Raw genomic sequence first — 12,922 nt, forward strand, 5'->3', positions numbered from 1 at the left:
GTCTATTGATTCATCTTTTCTCGGACTGGCCAATGTGCAGTAGACACATTCCTTGACTACACGGGGACCTTGAGAAACTGAATTTTCAGTAAGGGCTATTGAGACGGATCCTTTTGGTTTGATACTTGAATACTTACAGCGGCGAGGTGATTGGTATGTAGTCGGGCCGCGCGTGGTTCAACTAGACCAGGTTATGGATGAATACCTAGGCTGCTTGTTAGAGAGCTGGTCGAGCTCTGAGTGGTCCGTTGGTGAAGCCAATTACATCGAAATACGCAAAGCCACCATGGGAGGCCACAGCCTCATTACCTTTCTCCATACTGTAATGCGCGGAACACAGCAAGTAAACATTCATTTGGATGACTTCAATTTCTGCGGACTTCCCTCCGCGAAATGTAGTGGCATTGGTCGTCTCCTGATTTAAGAGGCTCAAAGTCCAGCTCACATCTCTTGTTTATCCTTCAGTGCCACACGTCAGTTAGTTAGGTTATCGCTTCACCTTTTTCGGCTACACCCCCAACTATCTGCTTGATTCCGCAATAAAAATAATCCAGCAGCTACTTTTGAGTATTGCTGGCCCCCATCTCACTATTGCTGGTTCCATGCCTTGATTCCTTCCTCCGCCTCCGGTTCGGACGCTCGATTCAATCTTACAGTATGAATAATCTGCTCTTCCTGCATCTCCCTGTTCGTTACTGTCAGCTTGGGAGAGTAGGCGTAGATCCTTGGATCGACCTTTTGTCCAGCAACTCTCTACACCACTTCAGTGCCTCTTATCACTGCCGCTTAAAGTCAGGATCCGTGTGATTGAACATGATGTTACCGGGGACGATAATGAACTCTGGGCGACGCTAGGTGAAGGTATTAGGCAATCGTCCCATTAATCATGGCAGTACAAGCAGCCAAGATGATGATCAGGACAGGGCTGCTCCAGCAGTTTCGAGCAGTCCCATCTACCGTACTCATATACACATAACGTAGACGAGTGATTATTAGTATACAGAAGTGAAGGAGTGTCAAGAAAGTCCCGACAATCATAGTTTGGACCGTATTACTCCTTGGCTCGAGCCAGTACCGGACGCAGGAATCACATCGGACGCAATACAAGCTCTCTTCCTCGTTCTCTGATGCTGTCTTGGCCTGCTGCTTGCGTAACTGGGGGCCCATGCTGCGGAACGGGCAATGGCCTGATGAATACAGCCCCTGAGTAGGATCAGACGCGGATCAGGGATCCGCCATATCAGCCTCGCTCAATTGATACAGCTCCCTCCCCAAATCCCCGGTAACGCGGTACCTATCACCGATGGTCCCCTCCTCCCACAGGTCCGGCGGCAGATTCAACTGATCCCAGTCCATGATGACGTCCGTGATCGTCTGCGCATCGGCCTCGACGCGGGTCTCCCGGATGATGTTCCGCTTCCCGTCGAGATAGAACAGACGCAATTGGCCGCCGGTCTCAAAGGCCTCCTGATCCGCAACAAGAATGTACGCTGCTGCCACTGTGCGGAGGAGGTCGGCCGCCTCGAGTTCGACAAACCGATGCCGATCCTCCCGCCACCGATCGGGCTCATTCTGCTTTGCCTTTCCGAGTGAGGTCTTGAACTGCGTTCGGGACATCTCGACGGTTTCTGATGCCGGGTACCGCCGGTACCCGGCACCGCTCACCGGGCCTGCGACCTCGGGCACGATGTCGTAGACGCGCTGCCAGTCGGAGCCAAAGTCGAAGAGAGCTGCATCGTTCAGACACGCCCACCAGGCTTGGTTCTCGAATTCCTCCGACGCGCCGATCCATTCCTCCATCTTCTCGTCGCCCTCTGGGTCGTAGTGCGTCCGGAGGAGGATCGGGGCGGCGTTGCCGGATTCCAGGATTTGCCATGCCTGCTGGCGCAGTTCGTCCGACCGCCAGGGACGCAGGACCGTGTTGATCTCCTCCGCCGTGGGCATGCGTGGCGGCGGTGCGCCGTAGTTGACGGGATCCCATTCGCGGGGTATCTCATCCAGATCGATGAATTGCCGGATGAGCCGGAGGCGCTGTTCGTCGGCGGACTCTGTCGCTGCAGAGTCCCAGTGTCTCTGCGGGACGTTAGCGATCGTGCTTGAGCAGGAGAGCTTGGAAGGGAAACGTGCAATCAGGTACTGCTCGACGGGCAGCTCGCCCCATTTCGGGATGTATCCTCGGTCCTCGTTCGACATGGCGAGAGAAGGTGGTGGTGTTTGGAAGTGGGGGTGGGGAGGTTGGGACGGGAAGGCTTGAAGATATGAATCAGCCAGCGGCAGCTAAAAAAGGAGACGAAGCTGAAATTCATTGGCTGGGATAGTCGTAAATGTGGAACATGGCACTGCCGATCCGCTGATGCTAAGGATCAAGAAGTGAATTAGGGCATCCACAGTGGCAGCCGCGCCAAACATCCACCGGACAGGATACTGCTCTACAGAGTCTAGCCTGCGTCATTATTTTTATGCATCAGCCGTTGGATACACAGTCTCCGCTTTGGCAGGGTCCTAAAACAATCTATGTCTACAGAAACAGAATGAACTGTTGCCAACTATAACAAACGGTCAGAATTAGAGCAGCCGTAGACCGTACTCAACGCCGGCGGTCCCTCCTTGCCATCTCTTGTGCTCGCCTAAAGTCCTCCTCCAGATCGCCGGCAACGTTGTCCACCATTTCCACGCCTGCCAACTCGATCAGTCGCTGAGTCCCCGCCTGGGGCGCGGAATGAACTTACTCTTGACCTCCCATCCAGCCCAGCTGCCGCTGTCCCTCTTGGTGTTGCCGGTCCCGTCGGCGAACGTGACCAGGCAGGTACCCATACTGTAGTCCACAGACCAGTATTTGATCTCGTTCGATTCCTTGCGGCAGTAGGCGTTATACGGTCCGTTTTGGCCCTGCGGAAGCTTGTACGTGTCCTCCTGGCCAAAGATGTTGACTGCGCAGAGGATCGCGTCCATGCCCGCGGGGCCGTGGCCACCTCCCTTGAGCGTCTTGCCCGTGGCATCCCACCAGGTGCTGCTGGTGATGGTGGTCGGGTCCTGGTGGATCCACGAGACGCGGTAGTCGCGCTTGAAAACCCAAGAGAGCTTGTCGTCGTCCTGTGGCACGTTAGATAAACGACCCTGTCTATAAACCCGTCAGATACGTACCCGGGTTCTAACTCCATCGGGAGGCGGCTGTGCGGTGGGGTACTCCATGAGCTTCTGCGAGTATTTAGAGCCTTCTGGCCCATACTCGCCTATCGATGTCCAGCCTGGTATCGCGAGGAGAGCCGCGGTCAGCAAGAGGCCAGTAGAGTACGCGAGCGGGGGACGGTCTTACGCGGTGACGACCATGGGACCCAATATTCCTCTCGTTCATCGTCGGCCGGTGCATCAGGATCCAGCTTTTTCCAGTTCGACTGGAACTGACCCATCAGTTCTGTCTCGTGTCAGCAAAAAGCCGTACGGGCCGCGAGCCGCGGGTCGATTCAATACGTACTGACGCACTGTCCGTGCCAGTTGTTCTGGAACGAAGGCACGCAGGTTGCGCTGCGGGAGTCGCTGGGCAGATAGTGGCCCCCCTGCTCGGACGACTTCCAGGGGAACTCGTCGCACTGGAGTTGCAGGTTTCTGCGATTCAGGGCCTTGTTCAGATCCGCAGAGGGTTGCTTGCACGTCCCCGAGGGGCATTGCGCCTTGTACCGGGCGGCCGTGCGATCTTTGTCGTTGGAGAATGTGAAGACCTCGGTTCGTTTGTTGCTGGGAATGTCGAGGATTGGCTCACACAGGCCCGTCACCTTGCCTGCGTCGTGGTCGGTCTCGTCCGACGTCTTCCCACTGGCGGGCTCGACGAAGCCCCAGAGGAGGTCGCAGTTGACTGCAAGAGATCAGCATACGCGCCGCACCAAGAGCCACAAGGCCCCGGTCCAAGTGAGAGCCTACATCGGAGTTCTGGAAGCTTGACGTCTCCGCTGCTGCCGGGAGGGCACTGGAGGTTCTGAGTGAATTCTGGGTCGTTGGGATCATCTGGCCGGAGCGATTGGGTGGTTAGCAAGACTGGAAGTACAGGAATGACTGCAAATCAGGGGCCTAACGTCTGCTACGCACCCAGGTCCATAGGATCGCTGCGCCGGAAGAGGCCCGTGGCCGGGTCAAAGTACGCAGACATGTTCGCGTCTGCCGGCAGTTCCGCGGCGATATCGCGCCGTTCGACCGGGCCGTGGACGGTCAGATCTCGTGCCTGCTGGTCGGACGACGATCCCATGGGGATGGACCCCTGCTTCTCGTACAGTTTCACCGTCTTGTTCGGGGTGTATGCCTGGCGCGGACCCAAGGCCCAGTCAATAAAATTGAGGATCTGGGCCGTCGCCTTGTATCCTAGATTGTAGAAGAGATACGCGCCGAAGCGGTATTGGAAAGCGTTACTCGCCGTGTCATAGTCGCCGTGTGCCTGGAAGGACAGGTCTCCCATCACGTACCCGGTCAACTGGGCATCCATGAGGGTAGCGCCGCCGACCAGTTTGCCGCCACCAATCTTGATACCAACATTGGCTTCCGGAGTGACGAGGATATCCAGCTGTGCGTCAACCGCGACTCCGGCCTCGAACATGGGCTCGATACTGCCGGGCGCAGGAGCCGCCGTGTCGCTCTCGAGCCCGAGCAGTGTCTCATACTGGTCCTTTGCGTCGTCGTTCTGCGGCCAGTAGACTTCGGCCTTGCCGAAGGTGAGGGTCGCCCCGGCATCGACTTGGCCATGCAATGTAATTTTACCGCGAATCTGAGTTGGAGGTCAGTAAAAGGGTTCTCAATGCGTAGGATGGGGGAAACCCGCCTCTCCGTAGATGTCCAGCGTCGGCCCAACGGCTGCGATTCCCTTCACGGCCAATCCGGGATAGGACAGCGTGTCGATAATCTTCTTCCTGCCCGTGGTGGTCTGCATTTGGGCGTTGCCTTCAATGTGAAGTCCGAGATAGGCAGTGGGCTCCATGCCAAAGTAGGCAAAGGTCTCCGGCTTGCCAGGCGGGATAAAGGTCGCAGAGAGGTAATAGGCATATGTCGCGTCCATCGCGAGGTCTGCCTCCAGATCCATCCGCAGGTTGGCCGAGTAGGTCTGTCCGGGGCATCCCCACTGGGCCCGGAAGAGGTTGATTGTGTGGCTGAAGCCTAAGGGGATGACGCCAATACTGGACTTGGTCACGGTAGTCTATAGGTGGTCAGGAAACCGATCAGAAGGGGCCCTGGGGGAAGGGTAGAGACACATACGAGCTTCCTCAGCCACTCCTTGAATGCTCCCCACCACCGCTTGTCGATATGAGAGCCGGAGAACGCCATCGGAGTCCTGACCTGGATGGTCTTCTCGTCACGCTTGCGGACGGTCTTGTCGCGGACAACAGCCCGCTGCACACGAGCGCGCCATTCCTCCTTGGTGAGACCTCGTTCACCGAGGCTGCGCTTCATCCGACTGGCCGGGGAATCAGTCATCTCGTCCCAGTAGCCCAGAAGGTTGGTGTAGTCCACTCGCATCTGCACGTGTTCGCTGTCCCGCTTGGGCTTGATCAGGTGGAAGTTATAATCAATCTTCACCTCGTAGACCGGGTTCTCGATGCGCTCCACAGACCGGTGCTCCAGGTGATGGTCAGGCAGCCGGAAGTCTTCGCCTGCCGGTTTCATGTATACAATGCGGGCGAACGGGCCTTCTCCGATATGGTCAGGGAGCGAAATGATCGTGTCTTCGGCGCCGTCAATAAAGATACGCTCACACTCCCGCGACCCGGCAGGGTAGTTGCAGTAGACATGGAAGGTCTCCTCCGAATGGTCAAAGACCGTGTCGAGCGCGGTCTGGTTCGTGGTCAGGACGGAGCGCTTCACTCTGGGAACATCCCGGGACCGCCGAACAACCGTCTGCGTCGTTGCAAAGTCGTTGTCAATGGACCCCTCGGGCCCGTCGAGCATGACGAAGCCGTACGCGTCGCTGCCGTCTTCTTCGCTGGAGTGGTCAGCGTCGGCGTCGTTGTTTTGATACTCATCGCTGTATTTCCAGACCACGTCCGATTTCTTGGGGTCGTTGTAGTACTTTTCCCACAGATACTTGGGATCCACGGGCCAGTTCTTGTTGTATCTGGTCGGCGGATCACAGCAATACGACCATTCTGGATCTGTGCCCGGAGGGACCGTGACCCCGTCACAGCTGATCTCGCTCTTGGACCCGGCCCCGGGGGCCGGTGGTGGATCGAGGGCGCCGGCAACCTTGACCTTTCCAGCAGAACAAGGCCTCGGCTTGCAGACGATATCCTGGATGTGGTCTGTCCAGTCGTCTCCTGTCATGTCACTCTGTTGCAGGCTGTTTGTCCACGCGCAGTTGCTGAAGCTCTGGTCCGTCGGACAGCAGAGGCCGCTCTTGAACCGGTCGTGGAGGGGGCTGCCCACCGCGCCGTCCACGGGCGAGACGTATGTATCTGAACACCATGGCGTGCCGTCGGGCTTGTCCCAGCGGAACGTTTGGTAGTAATAGTCCGCTGGGCATTCGGCGGGAGTGTATGGCATGAGCGGGCCCTGGCATCCGGTCCACATGCAGTCGGAGAACATGGCTGCAGAATCACAGCAGAGGTAGCGCGCTCCGGTAAAGCATTGCCCTTCGCCCATGGCGTCGAGCGCCGTATCCTGATTCAGCTTGAACTGGTTACTGCCGCATTTTCCGTCGCACCCAAATTCGCTGCGCTCTGGAGCCCCGTTCCACCTACAGTTCTTGGGCATGGCGTCCTTTGGACAGCAGATATGGCGGTACCACCCCTCCGCGCAATCTCCATTCAGCTCTCTGTTTCCTGCCTGGAGCGGATTGTGCGCTGTGTCAACAGAGAGGTAGCCCGAAGGGCACACCTGGTCAGCATTCTTTTCCTTGCTCGAGCCGTCCGTGCAGCGAGGTGTCACGAAACAGTTCTGACCAGTGTACGCGGCAAAGGTGTCGGCCAGGACGTTTGCCGCATCGCCAGTGAGACCACCCTCCATTTGCAGCGAGGAGAGATCTTCGCCAATCAGACCGGCGAGAGCGTCAAACTCGCCTGTATCTTGGTCTATAGCCCAGACCATCCAGCCGCTCAAGCAACGCTCCGAGACGTACTTCTTCTTATCAAAGAAGGACTGCTCGTCATCATACGATATCCACTGGGTCCCCTCGTAGACGTTGTACTTGACCGTGGTTTCCGGGTCAAAGAATGTATGCACGTCCAACGAGTTGTTCCTCGAGCTGATCTCTGCATATGTCAGGATACCGGTCGTATCAGAGCAGGAACCCGGTTTGCCGCCGTCACTGAATTCGCACTCGCCGTTCGGCTGGTAGCAGTTGGAATCAGTCAAGGTGAACGAGCGGCCGTAAAAGGCGAACCCGAAGACGACGTTCGCTGGGTCGATGTTGTTGCGCCACAGGAGATCCAGCCCGAGCTCAATCTGCGTGATGTCGGTATGACCCTGCAGGTAGGGACCGGTCCACTTGCTATCCTGATCCCACATCCCGTGCAGGTCATAGCTCATCAGGTTGAAGTAGTCGACGTACTTTTGCATGCGGTCGACGTCGAAGCCACGCAGATACCAGTAGCTGGTCGGTAGGGTGGCAGAGATTTCCCAGCCTGGATTCTGACTGTCAAAAGCCTCACGCATCTCGGCGAGCAATGTCACATAGTTGGCGGCGTCTTGCGGTGCTCCGCCGCGGTCTGATGCAGATGGATACTCCCAGTCGATATCGATACCATCGAGGTGGTAGTCCTGGAGGTACTTTACAACAGAGTTAATGAATGTCTGTCGGTTCTCGTGCGAGCGAGCCACTATACGGCGAAATCAATATCTCTTCAAAAGATGCACCAATGGCAGGCGGATGGCCACTTACTTTGCGTCCACAGGTGCTGCGTCGGGGCGTCACTAAATGCCCATCCTCCAACAGCGATATTCACGCGCAGACCAGGGTTGGAGAACTTGAGGAAGGAGACGCGGTCGACGATATCGCCATATTCGTCGATCAACGTGTAGTCGTCGCCAAAGTTGACAAACGCCAGATTGATGTGTGTGAAAGGCTCGATGATGAGACTCTCGGGCTCGATCACGTTGCAACCCTTGTAGTAGTTGAACAGCTCATAATACCCAATGCGCCGCTTGAAGGACATGGCGTCTGTATTTGCGGAGCATGACGGACGGCTACATCTTCGTCAGCGTTCAGCTCCCAGGAGGAGATGAGGTCAACCTACTCTGGCTGGCCACATCCAACGCCTTTGGAGTTCTTTTGACAGCCATCGCCGCAAAAGTCCGAGGTGACACCGCAGTATCCAAACTCGCTGTCTGGCCGTTAGCGTAGCTTCTGGGTCTGCGTATGTTTCACTGGGGGCACAGAGCCTACCTGCAACAGACATTGATCGGGCAGTCAGATTGCCCCGGAAGTGCGTACTGCCCGCACTCTGCCGTTGCGTTGCAGTTGCTTATGCAGCCAGTACCACAGTGTTCAGGCGTAAAGCCGCACGAGTAGTCCTTACTGCAGCAGCCCTGGTAACATGGGACGGAATCCGAGCACGTTCCGCCGGGATCTCCAACTCCCTGGGCCACGGCCCATGGGGATATGAATGCGAGCAGGGAGATGAGTGCTAGAATCCTGGCACCCAGGCCCGCGGCTCTGAGCAAATGCACGGCTTTCATCGCTGCGCTCGACAAAGGTCAAACATGAATTCTACGTCCTCTCAGCGTACCCTAACCATGGCAGTTTCCTACTTCCCCGGGCGCCGTTATTCGAGTGAATAAAGATGGAGTGAAGCAACAAGGTTCTCTGGTTGTCGAAGAACAGACGAGATTGAGGAACGTCAGACAACAGCGAACGGGACAGAAAGCTTTCATCGAGCCGACGCAATACCCTGGTCGACAGAGACAAGGACTTATTATTTGAAGTCTCCACGGTACACGATGGCGCAGGGCAGCCCTTCTTCGGAGAAAAACTCCCCTGTTGGACATTGCCGATGTGGATAAAGCGCTGTTCCTGTCGCCTAGTGCCGCAATGCGTTCAAGCGGCTAATCTACATTTTGGACCGGGCTTCTCCGGCTTCCCTGATGCTGAAGGCCTGACAGAAATCCCTCATCGTGCTAGCATGTGCCTACCGAGTGGATCGATCTATATGGATTCGCCGCGGATGTTGCGGGAGGGCTAGTTCTAACCAACAGGTGGAGACCACGTTGGGGGCGGTCCAAGCCCCCCTCATGATGGTGTCCTACACTGTATATGCCCGGGGACGATGATGTCTCGGTCTAGTGCTTACAAGGTATGCTGAGAAGGCGTGGCCACAAGCCTTGACTGGCTGAAGCTTAACCGGCTGCGCTGTGCCGGCGTTGCAGTCGGCGCTCGATGTGAAAAACACGCGAGCAAGCTGAGAACTTCGGGGTTCTAACCTTGTGGCGTTAGTACCGTTTAGTATCCAAGGGGCCAAAACTGAAAATCCTACTGAACTAGCGATGTTTCAGCTCCGCCAGGTCCCACCGTTCATCAGAGTGGATAGCCTCATTTTGCCCTGGGTGCAACCTCAGGACGGCTGAGCGGCTCTTTGTGCCTGTTCCTGGCCTCGCGTATGCACGGAGCAAGTAATTGGAATGCGGTACGCAATTTATCTCATACTGTACTATTTTCGACTGTCCATCGGCTGAGTCTACTTGGCTTCTTGAAAGGCAATCTGCGTAGGCAACCCCAATATCAAGACGTACCCATACACACATAGTAGCCGTACTGGAGACCCTCACAGTTGCTGCCAACAGCCGGATTCCAGGCCTCGAAATCTGCAAGGGCGATGCCATAATCATTTGCCAGCTCGTAGCAGTACTCGCCCTCTTCCACCATATGGAACTTGGTACAGCCGCTCGTCATGCCGCTCTGGACCGGGGTCGGAGTGGCTCCATTCGGAGTTGTAGTCGTGGAACGCTCATCTGAGGCCGTAGACGTTGGAGCGGTGGCGGACGTGCCCACACATACGTAGTAGTCGTACTGGAGGCCCATGCAGTCGTCCCCAACGGCAGGGTTCCAGGCGTAAAAGTTGGAGAGAGCGATGCCGTAATCATCCGCAATCTGCTGGCAACCCTCGTCCTTTTCAACCTTGTGGAACTCGGTGCAGCCGCCTGTCATTCCGCTCTGTGTTGGGGTTGGAGTAGCACCGGTCGAGACTGTCGGACTCGACGTAGCAGTCGCTGGTGCTGAAGTTGTGGCTGCCTTGCCCACGCACACATAGTAGTCGTACTGGAGGCCCATGCAGTCGTCCCCAACGGCAGGGTTCCAGGCGTAAAAGTCGGAGAGAGCAATGCCGTAATCATCCGCAATCTGCTGGCAACCCTCGTCCTTTTCAACCTTGTGGAACTTGGTGCAGCCGTCTGCCATTCCGCTCTGCGTTGGGGTTGGTGTGGGAACGCCACTGCTCGTCGCAGAGGGACGCTGCGGCGTCGACGAAGGCACGGCGGTCGAGTAAACGGGTGTGCAACTGCCGGGAACAGCGGGCGACGAGCCGGGAACGGGGGCCGTAGGTGCCGGGTCGCAGTAGGCTGAGTAGAGCGACTGGCAGTTCTGGGCAAGGTCGTCTGGGTTAAAGAGATTGTCCCAGTCGTCGTCGGTGATCCAGCAGTACTGAGTTCGCTCCGCGAGCAGGCTGGACAGCGTGGAGTTGGCCGTATAGGTGACGATCGACTGGTTGTAGCTGGGATCGATCGTGGGCGAGTACCATGAGGTCGTAAGGTTTGTCAATGTCGTTGTCTCTCCAGGGGTCCAGGCCGTGACGATGGAGGACGCGAGACCGGTCGAGGTCGAGTTGCTACTGTCGGGCATGCTGAAGGAGCCTCCCCCGGGGGGTCTGTTCGCTTGAGAGTCAGACAGGACGCCAGAATGGCTGATGAATAGACCTACGAGATGCAGACGCTCCTTCCCGCCATCGAGTCCAGGTTGTCGCAGTTTTGGTGGATCGTCCTGCAGAATGTCAGAAAACAGACGCTTCGATGGGAGTTAGAGAGGCAGAGCTCACGGATTCCAGCCGATCAGCTGCACGAGCCCGAACGACTGCCCGCGGACAATGTCCTGGCAGGTCTGGTTCGCTTTGACAGTGTACACCATGCAGGTGTCCTCGATACACAGCGGCGTTCCCGGCGTGAGGGATGAACAGGAGTAGTCTAGGTGGTTTGCCTCGATCAGGCGATCGGTGCTCACGGAGTTGGCCTTAGAGATCGTTTCGCAGGTATCGCTCTGCTGGGAGACGTACGTCTTTCCATTGCACGCGGGCGTGGGAGTCGCCGTTGGCGTCGTCGAGGTTGGCGTCGCGGTTGGCAAGGGAGTGTAGGTATACGGGTAACTGGAAGCAGGGACACTGCAGGACGCGAGAAGCGATGAATAGGCGGCCGGCGGGAATTGCTGGCGCCCATAGTCAGAGCTCATCATCACGGCGCCATATTTCAGGGTGCAGTCGGAGCAGGCGGCCTTGGTGTGGTTGTATAGATCCGCGAGGCAGAAGCCCGAGCTGTTTCGCGTCAGGGTGTCTGCACAGTCGCCGCTCCAGCACTGGGTGGGATAGCGATACGTACGAGTCTTGGATGCATGACAGTTCATAAGCCCACACCAGACCGTCGGCGACCACTGTCGGCGACTGCTTCGTCGTACTGTTCACATACAGCTCGTACTCCTGCTTCCCGCAGCTTGTGCGGATTTTCTCCTGGAATGTCTGCAGAGAGTCACGGCATTGCCGGGTGCAGTAGGCCTGCGCCGCCACTCCTACCAGAGCTGCTCTGTTCACGGCATCTTGCGCCGTAACGAGATCGTTGGCGCAAGTGATGTTGTAGGTCAGCGCATCTCGACAGTCGGCCGGCACTGCAGCAGATATCTCGTCCACGCTCTGCCAGACCTGGACCGCGCTAGCCCGCTCTCCTCCAAAAGACACGGTGAGAAGGACAGCGCTCACGATTACTTGCAGCATTGCTCATCAGTGACGCCCGGGTCGCGTCTTTCTCTGGTGCTGTAAGTTCTTTCTTGTTCTTGGGACGGTATGACAACAAGGTCGACTTTCCCTCTTTACTAAAGATCTCGGCCGGAGCCCGCCCCCGCCCAGCCTGCCAATGGCTCCGTCGTATTAGTCCAAGGTGGACAAAGTCGGTGGGAACGAGCAGGCAGACTAGCAGGACTAGTGCAGGGCCAAAAGGACCGGGCTAAAACGGTGTGGGAACGGGGTCTCTAAGCCTTAGTAACTTTTAGCGGTATGCGGCCAAGAAGGGAGGCTTGCTGATCCACCGCGACTAGGGCAGCGTAAAGCTAATGAGACATGAGCCGTGCGTAAATGAGTATTGTCGGGTGGAGACCCCAGCTGAGGCCAGCTGAGGCAGGCTTAACAGGGCTGAACAGGGCCAGGGTTTCAGAAATCACCGAAGGATCTCGTTTATCTCCGAAGCTGGCTTGATAGAGATCTCTGCTTCCAGTCCGAGGTAACTAATTTCACCGACTAAAGTAGCCCATCCCTGACCAGCAAGTCCCCCGCCTCTTGGTTCCCAAGGCCGGGGCGAATCGCTTGACGGGCTCGCTGGCACCAGCATTTACGCGCAAGGGAGTTGAACCCGTCAAGTGATACTGCCAACTCGGTGTCCCCGATGACTTTATGAAGGCTGACCGTCAGTTCCTGCTACCCCTGCGGTCTCCGGGATGGAGTATTGTCGGAGTCGGCCACCCGCTACCGATAGCGAGACAAAGCAGATGCTGAACTGGGCGTTGCAGCGAGCGTAAGCCGCATGGATCCACGGATAGACTGCTGAGAATAGTACTTCGGATAGGAAGCGTCTAAGAGAGCTAGCCGACTGTTGTCATAGTCCCTGAGAAAGGGCGCAAGGCGCATAGTCAAGCAAACTCCAGGGGCCGGTGGACGGTATCTATGAATCGGCAAGCATTGTCCGAGCGGCAAAGAAAAAA

General features: G+C 56.9%; 4 protein-coding genes across 4 annotated transcripts; all 4 read right to left on the reverse strand.

Annotated features, from left to right (window-relative positions):
- Positions 1-613: 613 nt before the first annotated feature.
- BDW70DRAFT_169594 (uncharacterized protein) lies at positions 614-2,193 on the reverse strand (the record flags this gene model as incomplete). Its single annotated transcript, XM_073742722.1, has 1 exon — positions 614-2,193. The coding sequence occupies one exon, from the start codon at positions 2,191-2,193 to the stop codon at positions 1,225-1,227; it is 969 nt and encodes a 322-aa protein (XP_073594002.1). The 3' UTR covers positions 614-1,224.
- Positions 618-1,264, reverse strand: BDW70DRAFT_140146 (uncharacterized protein). Its single transcript, XM_073737548.1, has one exon. It carries the CDS (start codon positions 1,165-1,167, stop codon positions 865-867), a length of 303 nt encoding a protein of 100 aa, XP_073594003.1. The 5' UTR covers positions 1,168-1,264; the 3' UTR covers positions 618-864.
- A 394-nt stretch (positions 2,194-2,587) lies between the features above and the next one.
- Positions 2,588-8,652, reverse strand: BDW70DRAFT_169596 (uncharacterized protein; the record flags this gene model as incomplete). The annotated part of the gene is made up of 13 exons (XM_073742723.1): positions 2,588-2,676; positions 2,730-3,093; positions 3,145-3,248; positions 3,317-3,415; positions 3,476-3,853; positions 3,919-4,002; positions 4,084-4,722; positions 4,804-5,179; positions 5,239-7,605; positions 7,648-7,793; positions 7,856-8,160; positions 8,211-8,297; positions 8,360-8,652. The coding sequence occupies 13 exons, from the start codon at positions 8,650-8,652 to the stop codon at positions 2,588-2,590; spliced, it is 5,331 nt and encodes a 1,776-aa protein (XP_073594004.1).
- Positions 8,653-9,691: 1,039 nt separating this feature from the next.
- BDW70DRAFT_169597 (uncharacterized protein) lies at positions 9,692-11,949 on the reverse strand (the record flags this gene model as incomplete). The annotated part of the gene is made up of 5 exons (XM_073742724.1): positions 9,692-10,832; positions 10,886-10,945; positions 11,001-11,489; positions 11,554-11,749; positions 11,928-11,949. 5 exons carry the CDS (start codon positions 11,947-11,949, stop codon positions 9,692-9,694), a joined length of 1,908 nt encoding a protein of 635 aa, XP_073594005.1.
- Positions 11,950-12,922: the final 973 nt, after the last annotated feature.

This window comes from Aspergillus foveolatus (genome assembly GCF_047715535.1).
Source record: "Aspergillus foveolatus strain CBS 279.81 unplaced genomic scaffold BDW70scaffold_41, whole genome shotgun sequence".
Lineage (NCBI taxonomy): Eukaryota > Fungi > Ascomycota > Eurotiomycetes > Eurotiales > Aspergillaceae > Aspergillus > Aspergillus foveolatus.

Coding starts and splice junctions, on each gene's coding strand:
- BDW70DRAFT_140146 (XM_073737548.1), bottom strand. CDS start 1,167: ATGGGCCCCCAGTTACGCAAGCAGCAGGCCAAGACAGCATCAGAGAAC.